General features: G+C 34.2%; 1 protein-coding gene across 6 annotated transcripts in view; it reads right to left on the bottom strand.

Moving 5' to 3' along the window:
- LOC115237651 (A disintegrin and metalloproteinase with thrombospondin motifs 9) overlaps positions 1-18,024 on the bottom strand; it is a 50,454-nt gene extending 32,430 nt beyond the window's left edge. For 2 of the 6 annotated variants that reach the window (XM_029810829.1, XM_029810830.1), the window contains exons 1-3: positions 17,592-18,024; positions 11,298-11,444; positions 1,314-1,445 (exon numbers count right to left, since the gene is read on the bottom strand). In XM_029810829.1, coding sequence (XP_029666689.1) covers positions 1,314-1,445; positions 11,298-11,444; positions 17,592-17,886 — 574 coding nt within the window. In that variant the 5' untranslated portion in view covers positions 17,887-18,024. Of the gene's footprint in view, positions 1-1,313; positions 1,446-9,871; positions 10,903-11,297; positions 12,314-17,591 lie in introns of those variants that run through there. The other 4 variants (XM_029810832.1, XM_029810834.1, XM_029810831.1 and 1 more) reach the window with 3 other exon arrangements.
- Positions 18,025-18,740: the final 716 nt, after the last annotated feature.

Below are 18,740 nucleotides of genomic sequence, written 5' to 3'. Positions count from 1 at the left end.
GACAAAAATGTCAAAAATGTTTAAGACAAAAGTTGTTTGGTGTTGAGGGGGTCATTTGATATTGATCTTCATTTGACTTTTGTTCAAAGTCATTTCAATTTTTTCAATTTTATTTTTTTATATGAAACCCCCTATTTTTTATTGTATATCCTTATAACCCTTCTCGAGACCTTTTCAAAACACTATAATAAAGTATTTCTTCATTAAGTATTTTTCGAATAATTTTATATCTTAATCTGACATATTTTGATATAAAAAATATAATATATCGTAAAATATTTAGTTTTCGATAATCTTACCGTAATACTTTTATATACAGAATAATGAGACAAATCAATTGGTATAAAGAAAATAATTGTTTTTAAGAAAAAGTATGTACTTATTTACAATGTATTTTTTTAAACAATTATTTGTGTTTTTTATACCAATTGATTTGTCTCATTATTCTGTACATAGTACTGTACAAGGTCAAATGAAGATCACCATCAGATGACCCCCTCAACACCAAACAACTTTTGTCTGAAACATTTTTGTCTTAAACAAAAATGTTTGTTCTATATTCAGTGAATTTATTGGTGCGCAGCGAAGCGGTTGGAGGGGCGCTCTACAAAGGCGTTCGCTTGTACATAGTTAGATATATATATATATAAATCACAGAATGGCTCAAATATACGATATCGCAAAAGTAACTCGTCAAATAGATTATACGTGTACGTTTCTTTCTCATGTCATAAATTGTCAACTTTTAACTTCAAACAGCTTGTTTTATGTTTGCGCATATATGTCACACACACGGTATAACGTAATTATCGATGAAATATATTCGCCCAAGTATACATTCTTTCACGCGTTTTTGCGTCATTGTTATTCAAACTATCCGAAAAAAAGGAACAGTATAATACTCAACTTACGGTATTCAATTTCCACACGTTTATATACATACTTATGTTTCAGCTTCATTTCGAAATAAATTGGAAAAATAAAAGAATAAAATATAGGCAAAAGAGAGTCCATATCATATTTAATTTTAAAATCTTAAAAAAAAATTTATGCTACAAAAATTTTGAACTTAAATCCCTTTACTACATTTGACCCTTTTGATTAACTTTTAATTAACTTTTTTTTTTAAATGAGAAACATATTTTGAATAAATCTTCTTATATATATATGTATATAAAAAGAAATAAATAGTATATGATTATATTTTTTCGCCTTTCTTACCGTTAGCATTCTACTTCGCACGAGACATTATCGTGTCTCTTGATTATGTATATACATTCACGCATTATTTACAGTTTATTTCAAATACTTACGTGGATCTTCATACTGATTTTGACTAATTTTGAAAGGCTTGACGTATTCTAGATTACCCTTGGCGAACGGCAACACATCGATCGATGATGCGTTATTGTGTTTCTTCGTACTTTGCGTTCCCTTGGAAAGCACTGAAATTATATTTAAAAAATTATTCGTTTTCTTCCAAATTCGTTCAAAAATATTAGTGTACTCGCTGTATTTTTAAAACAATAACTGTTTATGCAATAATAAGTTCACAAAATACCTAAGACGTAAATAGAAGTATTGGAACATTAATCTCTAAATTAAACAAGAACTATTCATATCTTAATTTCGTTAATCTAATTGCAGCTAATATACACGCACAGGATGTCCATAAAATAGATTTTGGGGAAAAAAAAAATATTTTCTCAGATGACAATATTGATAAAATTCATTGAAATGCTGCTAGAATACAGCTTTACATTTGAAAATTGAGCGATACTAATTACTTATTGCTTAAATGAGTCTATTTATCGATATTAAACTGAATAATTGCACGTATGAGAGAAAATCGACCAGTACATTCCATCTTTGTGATTTCTATGTCCATCGCTTACGAGTTCTCTAACAAGATATTGATACAGTCCAGATGAGCAATTTCCATTATTTTTTTACGCTATTATTGGACCTTATATATATTACGCGCGCGAGAATGTGATTGTGGATATCATTAATCTAGATTTAACGACAGAAAGTAAGATATGGTAAGACCTTGAAAAAATTATTCACGGAATAACAGCAAACATCACCTTGTTTAATTATATTGAGCTCTACCTACAACATGGCCTCGGTAGTACGCCAAACACATCTGGAGAAATACATAGCACACACGTACGGTTCTATAATTACGCATGACAGTTTTCACAAGACGTATCGAATGTCAGTTCTGAATCACAAACCATGAGATAAACGTGAATGTTCTATAAACCGAGCGTCAAATTTGCAACCTCTCGCTTTGCATAATACGCTCATAGTGCACAAAACGTATATTTTGATTAAAGTTTTCCTCGAACAAAATATGTATCGAAATGGTGAATGTTGACACGAGGAGATTATTTATAATAAACCATGCAGAAAACGTAAGTAATAATTGCGTCGATTCATCAAATGTAAATTTAGAAAAGAAATTGTAATATATGTGCGAAAAACATGAAGCACGATGGTGCATGTAATCCTCCTTATCACTCTCTTTCTCTGTGTATATGTCTTTTTGTTATTAGAAATTGATATCGCCCGCCGCTTTTATAGCAAATTTACCTATGATGGAAAATATAAAGTTTTCTTTTCTATATTTGCAGATATAAACAAAATTGTTAAAGTACGCAACAACGTAGTGTAATTCAAATTCATATTCGATTCACGAAATAGCAAGAAATCAAAGTAAAAATTTTATTAATGTGCTCAACATGGAATAATCTTTACGTATTCTACAATTTTAAGTGTGCGCGTGTGTGCGTGTGTGCGTGTGTGCGTGTGTGTGCGTGCGTGTGTGCGTGCGTGCGTGCGTGTGTGTGTGTGTGTGTGTGTGTGTGTGTGTGTGTAATGGTGTAATACATCATATGTTAATTTTAAATTATTAATTGTCGATTAACTATATATTTTTTGCAATGTAATGCAATGTAAATGCAATAAGAATTACCAATTATATTTAAAAATGTGTTATGGCGTATATAATATCCTAGCTGTGTATATGTATATATCTACATATAATAGCAGTATGAAATAGAAATTCCAAATTGCCCAAATATGTCAAATACGATTAAAATTATATATAAAAGGATGTTTAACATCGTAAAATACATTGCTAAAAATCCAATGCGTTCAAATGTTTACATCTTTAGCACGTCGCATAATGGATTTTCTTGCTGTACGATATTGTTTGTCGAAACTGCAAACGGAGTAATAGTAATTATCCGTTTCAACTTCCTGAACTCAAGATTCATCTTACAAAGCTTACACTTAATATTTCTGAAAATACTGCGGAAACGTGCCAGACGGCACTATCGTTCCAAACAACACGTTTGTTTTGCGCACTAAGATTTCCACAAAAGAAATTTCCCTAATAATAAATAATAACAATTACTTCCGTTCCATTTTCAAGCTAAATGTATAAATAATGTGTGTTGGCCATAAATATCTTTTAAATACAGAATACGGATAAAAGCATGTTATAATTTCCCGCAAAAATCTTGTACACGATAAAAGAAAATATTTAGTATATTACTACAAAAGCAAGGTAAAAGAGAACAAGATATTTCATAATTATTCTATTATTATTTCTCACATTTATGTGTAAGAAAAAGTTAAATGTCACTAAATTACTTTTCGCTACCTTATACCCTACCTAATAAAACAGTAGACACATAATAAATCTACTTTTGACACTCCAAAGCCATTCCAAGCAGCAATCAATATACGTAATAGCAAATTTGCTGAATTATGTATTTCGATGGAAATAACAACGAGATGCGAATATCAAGTCAGACTCTGGGACCAACTCTGGGCTTATCTTTAATCTTTAAAGAGATACATTGTTTGTGAAGTATATTAGAGAAAATCATAGTATACGTAATAACAAAACGTTCGATTGATTTCATTAAAAGTCTAATCAAATGGAACCATCAGTCAATTGGGCTTTTGACTATGCCGTGGCTAATGCTTTTTCATTCTCGGAGTAAAGACTCGTCGTGAATGAAAAAGCAATTGGAAAAATACACATGTAAAATAGGGGAAAACTTTGGAAAAAAGTTTCCAAAAGTCTCTTGCAATAAATTGGTCACTAAAACATCAATTGCTTGTTTTTATAGAACTTTTATAAAAACATTAAAATTTTTAGTACATTTAAATATTTAAAATTTTGTCTGCGTTTCTTAATAGTCGAATTTTTATATGCCAATAATTTTCTTGACTGGTTAATTGAAAGTTGAAATAATAACAATGTTCTATCGTAAATACAACAACCTTGAGACTGTCAGGTCTCAATCTAAAACGGATATATAACATAGTTCTTTATTTTAATAATACTATAAATGAATGTATGTGTGTCTGTGTGTCTATACATGCGCGCGCGCGCGCCAAGTTCGCAATGTTACACATATATAATCACATCTTTGCGACGGTGAAAAAAAAATATGGATCGATCACTTGAAACACTCGTCACAAATTAAGTTTTGATATGCTGTTTGAAATTTTCTCTCTCTTTTCGTTTCTGGCATCAACGGAAACAAGTTTGATTTTCGGTACCAACGGTATACGCAACGTACACGCGATTGTACTTGTCCCATATTATTCGTATTTTATGTTTTTTTCACGCGTTATCTAGATATGTTGTAACGCTTTCGCATCTATCGTTTACGAAAGAGCGTTATAATTTCATTTAATGTCCATTAAAGTTAGATTGATTCTCTCTTCTAGACCTCTTCTATTAGCCTCTTACTACCGGAAGTTGAAGAAATTATTTTTATTATCAAAAAAATTCCGCGAATCAACAACCTACAACTAGTTCCTGCGTATCATATGTCGTTGAATTGCAACGTTTGAGTATATATAACATTGTCTTTCTAATATAAAAGTATCATTCGTATTATATACTGTCGAACCGTTTCTCTCGCATAAACGTTTACGCTTCAACCGCGTCTCGATTATGCCGAGTGACACTGAGAAGACTTTCTCGCCTTCCTCTTCCACAAGGCGGATACTGTGTTCGTAGGAGAAAGACCTTTGACAGTATCTCGCATATGTTGCCATTTAATTACAGTATCGAAACATGAGCCTGTGTGGAGACATCCGAGATGTAAGCCCTCCAGTCTCGAAATATATAATAAACATGGCGTGTAACAAAAATAATCTCTATATATTTTTCTCGCATAAAATAGTTGCGTAAAATTTTCAAAAAATTAAACAAATATTTATGTTTAGTTGCATTGACTACTAACTAAACTTCGATAAGTAAACTTGATAAGTATTAACTTAGCAATGCCAAGTATATATTTGGCAATATTATTCAATTAATTATTATATATGTAAATGTGCTTATAGCATTACTATACATATGGTAACATATTATGACTTTTTATGACGATATAAAAAATTATATTTGCGTTTCATTTCCCTCTCTCTGCCTTTCTCTCTTTCTCACTCGATTGTTAATCTTTTAAGATACTGTCTAGTATTGAAAACAATAAAAAAAAATGAAGAAATTTCCGATTTAAACTAAACTAGAAAACGTATTAGCGATTGTCCAATTTTTCTTTTTTTCCAGTTATTATTGTCAACAAATATGATGTCGGTGATCCTCGTTAACAACTTTGAATGTATAAAAGACAGTAAATTACATCTCATCTCTCACAGTCTACTGCAAATCTACATAAAAATATAGCAAGCAACTTTGAAACGCAGAGAAACAAAGAGAGAAAAAGAAAATGCAGTTTATTCTGGTTCATTCAATGACATAAAAAAAGAACAAATACCGTTGTACCATTACTGAACGTGGTAGATTAAATCGCTCCGAAATTTGTTTATGCTATCACAACCTGTCACAATTGAATATTGTCGCGCAATTTCATTCTTCGAAATTTTTACAATTATCTTTAAAAGTGTATGCATAATAATAAAAAGTTAAACTCAGTCTTGCATTTATCATGAATTAAAAAAAAGTTTCTACTTGAGAAAAACTAAAAATAATTTTAAAATCGTGAAAAAATTGAGCGAGTATGATATAAAAGAGAATGTGTTTCATATATCTTGTATTCATATATGTATTTTTTTTTATTTTCAAAAAACCTAATAAAAGCTACATCTAAAAAAAAAAGTTGATGAAATTTATGTTGGTAAAGAGCGCGAGTAAAACCATAAATCAAAATTTACCAAAAGGTCAAACTAAAATCCATTAAAAACATGATCGAAACGGGATAACAAAGTAATAATGGTGTAAAATCACAAATGGCGCAATTGGTGCAATATGGTTCAAGACCATTGAACGTTATCGTATCATTCAGAGTGCCAGCTGGCTTTGGCTATTTTAACTCGAATGGTCTCAGTCATAAATTACAGCTGGATCAACCGATATATCCTGTAACGAGGCATAGTGGTGCGAGTTCTGCAAATTGGTCGAAATGTTTACAGACAAGATGCATAGTCGCCTGGCAACAATATCGCATATCCCGTGTATTCGCGACTTCGCTGACAAAGTAAAACCCCCGAAGTAAACTTTTTTCAAGCGCTTCAAATACATATCACTCGGTTCTGCCATGCAGTGCTAATAAAAAAGATATAATATATTGTTAATCTATTTACTTATTTATACATATATAGTATATTTAAGCGACCGTTGTATGTGCCTAGACCAGGCAAAGAGAGAATTTTTCTCCATTTATCAAAAAAAATTGTCAAAGCTAATTTTGATTTTTCTTTATAATTTTTAACTTATCTAAATATATAAAATGTACCAAATATAATATTTATTACGATAAATAATATGAAAATGTATCAAACTGATTTGACGAATTATCTTTTCTATATAAAGAGTTTCTTTGATTAATTTAAAATCGATTTTTTTTTTTTTTTTCGATATGTCTGTACGATCGAGTATGTTTATAGAATGCGATAATCGTTAGAAAAAATATCTTCTAAAATTTTTTTTTTTTTTTTTTTTTTTTTTTTTTTTAAATACACAAAGACCTTTTTCATAAAAAGAAAAATATTTGTTAAAAGAATGACGTTTTCCGATTAAACACCTACGTCTTAGAGAGAGATGGCAACTACCATAGATGATTTTAGAGATACACACATATATGTATTGATGTACGTTATACACGTGTATATATGTATGTATGTATGTATGCATTGCATTCTTTTATTATTCTTTCTCCTCGATGGATAAATTTAGCAAAATTCAGTTAACACATTATTGAATTTCAAAATATTTTACAAATTGAAGGAAATAAAGTTTATACAAATCGGTTTACGCTATTGTATCCAGCTACTCAAGATTTACTGAGGTAATACGATGACTTGGACAAAACAACACCCACAAACTCGCTTTAGAAAAATTAATTACATATATATTCGTTACTCCTTGTTACAAAGAAACGTATGTTTCTGCTTCAATATTGCTGCTTCGCGTATACTAACATGTATTAACAATCAAGGTCTTTCTTAAACAACACGCAATACCTGAGAGCGCAGTCCAAGAGCAACCAGTAATGGAACTCGGAAAAGGACGTTTGCAATCATACACAAAGTATATATCTGAACGAAATTACAAAATCAATCATAAATATGTACAAACGATTATGCACAATATTTGTAACATTTACATTTGTCTTTTCGCGCGTTTCGTATAAGAATTTAAGAGAGAGACAGCCTACTAAAAAATAATTTAGATAAAAAAGAATCTGTAATAATCGCTGATTATATATTATATGTATAATATATTCATTGTCTCAGAATGTACACGATTCTTTTACAACCTACGTCTTCTACTTGAACAGTGTCTGAACCGAAAAGAAAAATTGTTATACATATATATAAAAGATGGAAGAGATTAAGACTTTTTCGATTAAGATTATTTCAAAAAGCTACTTGATTTTATAAACAATATGCAAATTTGAGTTTAAGATGTGTAAAGACTCACTATACATATACTCTCATAAGCAACATTTAAAATTAAAAAAAAAAGTGTACACACATACACACACGCACGCGCACACACAACTGTCTAATTGCAATTTGAAGCCTAATCGCACGAAACTTTTAAGCCCTCTGCTAACTTGTGTGTGCGTGCGCGCGTGTGTGTGTGTGTGTGTGTGTGTGTGTGTGTGTGTGTGTGTGTGTGTGTGTTAATACCTGAATTTTTACTTTTATAAAACTAATAAAAATTGTAAGCATTTTTCACATTATTATATAAAGTATCTAAAAAAAACCACATGTTAAATGTAAAATATCGCAATTAAATTTAAATTACATCTTCAAGTTTGTATCGTCAAATTTTTACTTGTGAAATCATACAACCGTCGAATCAAAAGATGAAAACCGTCGATAAAAAGTTGAAAACAAACGCAAACGCGGCAAAAAATGCTTCCCGAAGACAACGTTGTGCTTCGTTAAACGCGTGATGTCCGCGTCTGCTGACTCTGACAGAAACACGAGCTTTCACGACGTACGCACTTTTAGTAGCGTTCACTGCTCGCACGTGGCTGCACTTTTAAGTTACACCAACGTTTCTCCTCGCTTCTCTTTTCTGGGCTGCATATCACTCACATCGAGCGTCCGTCTTTCTATCCGTCTATACTCGCGTAGGCGCAATGTTTATGTGTCATGTTGCCAACGTGGCTGTGCGAAGAGAATACGTTTTATCAACATGCTCTCTCTCTCTCTCTCCCCCCCCCCTCTCTCTCTCTCGCGCGCGCGCGCGCAAAGCAACCCCATTTATGCGTTGTATGCGTTTTAACGTGCAAGCTTGCTAGCAAATTCGCGAAAACGTATGTCTATCTACCTTGTTGCAATGATACCGCTTCTTGGAACGTTTGCTTGGAAAAGAAGCAAGATAGAATTTCGTGACAATCGGATATTTGAATTTCAACTAGACAATTTCAGTTAGAAATTGTGGACGCGATACATGCTTAAACAATGTGTGCGCGCATAATGTCCGAAAAAACTCCGCATAAAATAAATTCTATCAAATTATATTAAGATTTTTTTATCGTGAAATTATAAACCCAATACTTGCAGTTTATCCGGGTACATTACATTTTTTACATTTTATATTTTATTTTTTGTAATAATTTCTCCCTTTTACTATAATACTTCAAATGTTATATATCGACTGCTTTTATTAAAGACATTTTTCATTGTAATTTCCTATTTTCGAATAAAAAATTTTCGTTTTGTATAATTGAAGATATGTTAAAATCCTTGATATATGTATTTCAACAGATGAGCTCTTTTTGTTGAAAAAGTCGTTAATAAAATTATCGAAACACATAAGACAGCTGTCCGCGAATAAGATAAAATAGAACCAACATTTATGATACGGTATTCCTCGTTTCTCTCAAGTCATGCTTCCATCATAGATCATGAAAACGCGTGTATGCGTAAATGACTTGAGATGTATTTTTTTTCATCCAATCGGATTGCTCGAAGAGTGTAGGGCAAATACTAGCGTGCGTTTTTCGTTGATTGGTCAAACACTCGTGTGAAAGGGACCGAGTTAAAAATGCTTTTAAGTTTTTTTTTTTTTTTTTTTTTTTTTTTTTTTATAAGAATGCGACAAATTTAATCGTATGGCTCGTTGTATGCGTACAAGCAGTTGCACTTTTTCACGCACGTTTATTTGACTCCTGCCTTCTCTAAATGAGTTTTATTACTTATCGATTATTATATATGCATTTTTGAATCTTTCGAATATCTTGGATGGATACATCTCTCGCATTACAACCTGTACCTGTGTCCTGTATTTTTGCATGTTTGAAATTTGAATTGAAATGGAGTTTGTTTTTATCAAAATTATCAAGTATAGAGAAGTAAGACTTACCCTCGTTTGTAAAATTCTGCTCGATCGAGTCCAACGTCGTAGTAATCCATGCAACACTGTCGGTCTGCTTCTCTCGCGCTTCATCGATAGCGACGATGCGATCGACCGTTGAATCGTTCCGCGTTCGGCCAACATCTCCGATCCTGTCTACGTTGCGCACATTCGACCACAAGATTACTAGCAATATCACGAGCAAAACGATGCCGAGAGCCGCGCTAATTGTGGCGATACGATTTGAAATTCGCGACATCTCTGTAAATCCTATTGATGCACACGCGCATCTATATTCGTTCTAAACGTATTCAGCGTTTTCTCGCGCTCTCGAAAGTGCTCACTAATATATATATGTATATGTATTTATCGAGAGATCGATTCCGCATCGATCTCGTCGCGTACATCGTTCGAACGAATCCATTCATCATTCCGTAAGAATCACGTTGCCAGATCGCAGATTTCGCGCGCGCGCGCGCGCGCGCGAACGCATATTTTGAAGTATTCGTGCCGGTATCTTCATACATATATCCATAAAATTCTCCGCAAAGAGGTCTCAAGGTCTCTCCTCTTCCTCCTTTCGAATCTTGTTTTCTTCGCAGACGTCTCTTCGACAGAATGCAACTAGGATCGACGTAGCGTCCATTAAAGAACGCGCGGAAATATCTCGCCTATCTTTCTCAAAGAACCTCGACCGTACCGCTTGTGCTTGTGCGTGTCGAGAGTGCGTGTGTTACTAGGAGAATAGCCGGCTGAAAGAGTTGAAATGCATCGCGCCACTCGTGCCTGAATGCTCAAGAGCGGATATCATAGCTCATTGTTTGTCTAACATTTAACGTGTTCCAATTTAGTCGTTTTAATCGTTCCTCTCACTCATTTCGCGTTTCGCGTCTTTACGCAGCTGGAAGCTTATGTTTATCGCGCCAGCTTCTTCGCGCTCCTTCTCTCGAGGATCGCGCGTGAAACATTTTCGATCAAGTCGGAGCGGCGAAAACACATGGATCGATGACGATGACGATGACGACGACGACGACGACGATGACGATGACGACGACGACGACAACGACGACGACGACGAGGACGACGACGAGGACGACGACGACGACGACGACAACGACGATGACGACGACGATGACAACCACGACAACTTTTTTTTTTTATAAGAATGCGACAAATTTAATCGTATGGCTCGTTGTATGCGTACAAGCAGTTGCACTTTTTCACGCACGTTTATTTGACTCCTGCCTTCTCTAAATGAGTTTTATTACTTATCGATTATTATATATGCATTTTTGAATCTTTCGAATATCTTGGATGGATACATCTCTCGCATTACAACCTGTACCTGTGTCCTGTATTTTTGCATGTTTGAAATTTGAATTGAAATGGAGTTTGTTTTTATCAAAATTATCAAGTATAGAGAAGTAAGACTTACCCTCGTTTGTAAAATTCTGCTCGATCGAGTCCAACGTCGTAGTAATCCATGCAACACTGTCGGTCTGCTTCTCTCGCGCTTCATCGATAGCGACGATGCGATCGACCGTTGAATCGTTCCGCGTTCGGCCAACATCTCCGATCCTGTCTACGTTGCGCACATTCGACCACAAGATTACTAGCAATATCACGAGCAAAACGATGCCGAGAGCCGCGCTAATTGTGGCGATACGATTTGAAATTCGCGACATCTCTGTAAATCCTATTGATGCACACGCGCATCTATATTCGTTCTAAACGTATTCAGCGTTTTCTCGCGCTCTCGAAAGTGCTCACTAATATATATATGTATATGTATTTATCGAGAGATCGATTCCGCATCGATCTCGTCGCGTACATCGTTCGAACGAATCCATTCATCATTCCGTAAGAATCACGTTGCCAGATCGCAGATTTCGCGCGCGCGCGCGCGCGCGCGAACGCATATTTTGAAGTATTCGTGCCGGTATCTTCATACATATATCCATAAAATTCTCCGCAAAGAGGTCTCAAGGTCTCTCCTCTTCCTCCTTTCGAATCTTGTTTTCTTCGCAGACGTCTCTTCGACAGAATGCAACTAGGATCGACGTAGCGTCCATTAAAGAACGCGCGGAAATATCTCGCCTATCTTTCTCAAAGAACCTCGACCGTACCGCTTGTGCTTGTGCGTGTCGAGAGTGCGTGTGTTACTAGGAGAATAGCCGGCTGAAAGAGTTGAAATGCATCGCGCCACTCGTGCCTGAATGCTCAAGAGCGGATATCATAGCTCATTGTTTGTCTAACATTTAACGTGTTCCAATTTAGTCGTTTTAATCGTTCCTCTCACTCATTTCGCGTTTCGCGTCTTTACGCAGCTGGAAGCTTATGTTTATCGCGCCAGCTTCTTCGCGCTCCTTCTCTCGAGGATCGCGCGTGAAACATTTTCGATCAAGTCGGAGCGGCGAAAACACATGGATCGATGACGATGACGATGACGACGACGACGACAACGACGACGACGACGAGGACGACGACGAGGACGACGACGACGACGACGACAACGACGATGACGACGACGATGACAACCACGACAACGATGATGATGATGATGATGATAATGACGACAACGATCGAGACAACCTCAGTTTTCACGTAGGGCGCGATTTGACAAAATTCGCAACTAAAATTTATCCGCACTGTATGATTCAATCTTGCTTCAGCTGCTAAGCGCGACACTCTCCTAAAATCAAATAAATGATTCTTTATAAACGAACAATTAGGTCGATAAAAAAATGTGTCACACCCGTCAAATAAAATTGTAAATAAAATTACACGATTTTATCACAAATAAAATTTCAATTTTTCAAATTTGTTATTATATCAGAAAGAAACTGTATTGTGTCAAAAATGCTATTTTTCAGATTTTACATTTAGTAATTTTAGAAAAACATTGACAATAAAATTCCACAATAGAGTCTCTCTAAAGGAAAATAAATTAAATTTATATAATCAATTCTCAGAGATAGCAACTCTATCATGTATCAGGATATAAAATAATTATTTTCTGATATATGATAATTGCTTTCTCTGTGAGAAAATTGATTATACATATTACGCGTAATACATTACGCGTATTTAACAACATTTTGCAATATACATCTAAAAAAAAAGAAATTGAAAGATTGATTCTTTTCTAAATAAATACATCCAACACACAATTGTAAATTACTAACAATAAAATTTCCCATGCGAACATTAACGAATCTTATTCATAATATTAATCAAGCATAACTCTCAAATTTATTCTAGATTCTATTCAATCAAGAGGAAAATGTGTAAAAAAAATATAATATATAATACTATTGAAATACTACTTTTCTTAACAAAACGGTTGAAAATAATTCTATGTTCATTAGGAAATTCGGTTAGAAAGTTTATCAAAGAAAATCTGCGTATTAAATTTTATCGTTGTCAAATTATATCTCATAAATGTGTAACGAGCTCGAAATACATAGTTAGTTTTTGAAAAATGTACGAATAACGTATAATTTTATAATTTTTCTCTAGTCTTTTTTTTTGTATCATATATAAGAAGTCTCTATCTGACACTCTTTATCTTTCTTGGAAAGATAATAATTTTCGTTGAGTGCTGAATATTTGGATGAAGCTTATAAATCAAAGCGAAGTAAAGCTAAACATTTAAAGCTAAGCAAACGCAACATAAATAAATGTAACTTTTTATTTATGAAGTCTCTTTTTAGGAAGATGATATTTCTAGTGAAATGTCGAAAAGAAGTTTTAGAAGAAGAAACTTAAATTTTCGCAGCATCAAGGCTGAGGGCGAATCAGATACATATAAAAGTTGCTGGGTGCGCGGCAATACCGACCTCGGAAATCTCTTAAGGTCTGGGTCAAACTATTCTCGTCACGTATCGCACGCACCAAGTTTGATCAATCAATTAGACGATCAATAAATCTTTGTTTCGAAATTTCATAAAATCCGCACAATATATATATAGCTACTTTTTTCTTTTGAGGTGCAATGCGGATGTAAATGCAGTACTTTTGCAATAATTATTTTCTCCGTCAATCTGATCAACAATACTGCATATTGTAATATGTACATATTTGACAATAAATATACATGTATATTTATGATTTTTAATGTAAGAAAATTTTTTATTTATCGGTGGTGTTTTTACGCAGTAACTAAAGAAAGAAAGAAAAAAAGGGGCAGAAAAAACAAACATATCTCGTAGATTCACAAAATTATTTCTTCTTATCAACGCATTTTTATGTTTAACATAAAGAAATTCTACTAATCTATAAAATTCTATTAATCTATCTGAGATTAACTAAATAATGTGGTTTTTATTATCTATTTGACTTACTGAAGTTGTGTTTATACACATAAATGAATTATACATAATAGAATAGTATCTATCGATACTCGACACTTATCTGGCGACATTAGTTTTTATTCCTTCACAATGTATTAGACACGAAATAGGAAATAGTAAATAATAAAAAAATTATTACCTTACGTTATAAATCAAAGCGAAGTAAAGCTAAACATTTAAAGCTAAGCAAACGCAACATAAATAAATGTAACTTTTTATTTATGAAGTCTCTTTTTAGGAAGATGATATTTCTAGTGAAATGTCGAAAAGAAGTTTTAGAAGAAGAAACTTAAATTTTCGCAGCATCAAGGCTGAGGGCGAATCAGATACATATAAAAGTTGCTGGGTGCGCGGCAATACCGACCTCGGAAATCTCTTAAGGTCTGGGTCAAACTATTCTCGTCACGTATCGCACGCACCAAGTTTGATCAATCAATTAGACGATCAATAAATCTTTGTTTCGAAATTTCATAAAATCCGCACAATATATATATAGCTACTTTTTTCTTTTGAGGTGCAATGCGGATGTAAATGCAGTACTTTTGCAATAATTATTTTCTCCGTCAATCTGATCAACAATACTGCATATTGTAATATGTACATATTTGACAATAAATATACATGTATATTTATGATTTTTAATGTAAGAAAATTTTTTATTTATCGGTGGTGTTTTTACGCAGTAACTAAAGAAAGAAAGAAAAAAAGGGGCAGAAAAAACAAACATATCTCGTAGATTCACAAAATTATTTCTTCTTATCAACGCATTTTTATGTTTAACATAAAGAAATTCTACTAATCTATAAAATTCTATTAATCTATCTGAGATTAACTAAATAATGTGGTTTTTATTATCTATTTGACTTACTGAAGTTGTGTTTATACACATAAATGAATTATACATAATAGAATAGTATCTATCGATACTCGACACTTATCTGGCGACATTAGTTTTTATTCCTTCACAATGTATTAGACACGAAATAGGAAATAGTAAATAATAAAAAAATTATTACCTTACGATGTGTATTAAATATTTATGATATTATGATAGGAGAAAATGAAAGAAGTCGCTGTACCTTATGTATATTAATACGATGCACCTAAAATGATTTTTCTACTTACTATTACAACATGAATAATTTGACAATCCTTGTTGGTAGAATTCTTAGAAAAGAATTTTTCTATCGAAAAAAAAAACTTGAATCTATGTTGTACAACTGCGTAAATAATATATATTTAGTATGCGCGCGCGCGCGCGGGTGTGTGCATATGTGTATGTATACATGAATCTGTAAAATTATGGCTATATTTATTTATATGTGTGCAACAAAAAACAATATATCTAGTGTATTTGTATGTTTCTAAATTGATAAATTTAATATAATGCAGCTGTTTCTCTGTGCGCGCATATTTTTTCTACGATAAAATAGAATTCGGCAATTACATGTTCGAAATTATTCTGTCACGATGTATTCACGCTACACAAAACCATTTACATTAAACAAAAAGAAAGGATCCTTCGCGACACAATTCTCTTGCTTTTATTACGATCAATGGACACTGGCGTTAATGTAATATGGTTTAAATTACATTATCGCTCGTGTCTACATCTCATCGTACATCGAAATTTCTCGGACAAATACTTTGATCAAAAAAATTGATGGTGAGAGTCACTTAGCCTTGCAATGCTGCAGACTGTAAAATTAACATTCAGTCGCGTTTCTTATCAAAACTTCGCCATATCAAGATTGATTCACAGCTACCGACAAAAATCAATACCGAATAAACGAATCTCCTCGTTCATTTTCACACTATCAATCCGTAGAATGACTTAACGTTAAAAAGAACAAAAAAACATTTAAAGACGGATTTAATTTAGTATTTATTGGTATTAATTTAGTATTACTTGAAAAAAGAAAAAGAAACGGTGTGCTTTATGTAAATCTTTATCGCATAGAAAAAGTGAAAAAAGCATCATTTACATTAATATATACATATATGTATGTATAAGAAGATATAGTGAACTTAAATTGTATAAAAAAAAAATAACTTTCTTCGCGCGCGTCGTTTATCTCAATTTTTTGAAATGTAAACGCTCACACACTTGACGGCGACTAACAGATTTGATTGTTGGCACACGAATCATAATCTGTTGATACTGTTTGCGAAATAAGTTTCGTCCAACAATATCGACCATCTATTTGTCAATATCAATCCGTATGCATATATCGGTGGGAAGGAGAGGAGAAAGTTTGGTACACATATACATATAATTATACGTATTTCTATATATTAAATTACTTTGTGTTTTCTCAGTGTTTCCGCATAGTTTACTTTTGTATCAATCACGAATTTTACGGATATTGATTTGAATCGAGCTTATTGTCAACGTTAAGAGTCTACTAACGAGTCTTTATCCCCCCCCCCCCCCCGCCACCGCCAACTAGCGCGCGCATACCTATACGCACACGCACGCGAGATCGCGCCATACATACATACTACATACGCACGCGCGCGGGAGCAAGCTCGAATGAGGCGAGGAATGTAACTAGATGGAAACCGGTAGTGTGCATTTTCAACTTGCACGTACTGTCTGATTTTAAATTTGTATAAATTTACACGCCTGTAGATACATACACGAATACAAACACATTTCTTTCCACCTGCCTTGTCACGTATCGCTATCGCTACGAACGTTGACTCCAAATCTTCGTTTAATGCAAATGGTTGTGAGCGATAGTCACCGAGAACTCTAGCTCCGATGAAAGAGTTGTATTGAATTTGTGCTACTGAAAAAAGAATCACAGATACGACGATCGGAACGAATACTTCAAATTTATGCGAAATATCAATCGAAGAATCTACTTTTCCAATCGCCTTTTATAAATCCTACATCAAGACCGATCTTGAACTATTTTGATGAAAGAAATGAAAAGAATTCTCTAAAGATGAAAGAAAATGAAGACGGAAATTACAAAGCTTTCCCCATAGCCTTTTAACGTGTATAAATAGAGCGTGTTTAAAAAGAATTGGAATTTTCTTACGCTTTGGGAATAAATTGGTGGATTGTATGGCGCGGCATGCGCGCGCACACGCGATACAGTCTCGCTCTAAGCCTAAAAATACAAATTTAAATATTGCGTAACGCGTCGGTGTCGGTAGCAACCACTCATTTTCACGGGCAATAGTCGCTTCCCGGGCGGAAGGGAGGGAGAAAGAGGGAAAATAGTTCTACCTAACGCGACACAATACGGTGACATTTGTAAGAATAACATATGACGCCTATTCTTAATACTTTCGCTATTCGTTATATCGCAATCACATAAGTAAAAATATCACATACGTCATGGCGTGTTGTAATATAAAACACTTACCACACAGTCCCAATCGGATGCAAATCGGAATATGTGGGCTAATGGAATATGTTGTGCGTGCGCGCACAGACAAACTCGGCAAAACTTTGCGACAAACAAATCGACGTATCCACGTCCATGCTATTATTGAAACGATCATACACCATGAGCCCGACGATATCAAGTACCTCCGCGCGCGGAGAGAAATGAAAGAATATACGCGCGGAGAGCCGGAAAGCGCGATGACGATGATCGACGATCGACGATCGACACGATCGACGCGATCCAACGACCGATCTGACCCGCTCGCACGCATCGACTGAAACTGAAATCTGAAATCTGGAATCGGTCCCACGTCCCACGTCCCACAGTCACAGTCTCATCTCCCATCCCACATCCCACGTCCCACGTCCCAAACTGCTTCGAACTCGAAGCTCGAAGCGGCAAGCGGCAAATCCCCCGCGACCTACGCCCCACCACGCGACCTACACCCCACCACCCATCACACGATAGCAGCGGACAACGATCTCGCAGTCTGTGGCCTCTGTGGTCTGTTGTATTATTTTGTACTCTGCTACCATCTATCGTCTATAGTCTATAGTCTATAGCAACGTTTGATAACGCGTATCGTGATTTCATCTATTGCAAAGATATATATATCTTTTGTCAAGAATGCGCCAAAATATACATTAATTGATATTCATATTCGATATTGAAATTATTCTGTTTAATATTTTTTTTACACCACATCAAACACACATCTGATAAATATGCAATATACAATATATCTTTTTCCTTCTCATTTTTCTTTTCCACGAAAAAACGGCGAAAAACCTTATAATTTTAATATATTCTATATATTCTGAAAATTTACTTACCGTACTCACGATAATAATGCTGCATGTATAAAATCACTGCACTTATAAAAAAAAAGAAAACGAGAGAGACATTTTTTTTTCTCAAACGGATAGATGGTTTCTATAATTCGAAATATATACAAGATGTAAATTAGAGCATTGCTAATGCCGCGAGCGCAAATTTGAACGAATTTTACAAATCGACGTAACAATTTTACACGACAGTTGACGCGAGACGCGAAGTAACGACCAACGATCAACGACCCCGGTCCCCGGTCGCCGCCGGTCCGATTTCCGATTCTCGCATGCACCA

This window comes from Formica exsecta, unplaced genomic scaffold (genome assembly GCF_003651465.1).
Source record: "Formica exsecta isolate Colony F162 unplaced genomic scaffold, ASM365146v1 scaffold303, whole genome shotgun sequence".
Lineage (NCBI taxonomy): Eukaryota > Metazoa > Arthropoda > Insecta > Hymenoptera > Formicidae > Formica > Formica exsecta.
This window is presented reverse-complemented; position numbering and strand designations above follow the sequence as displayed.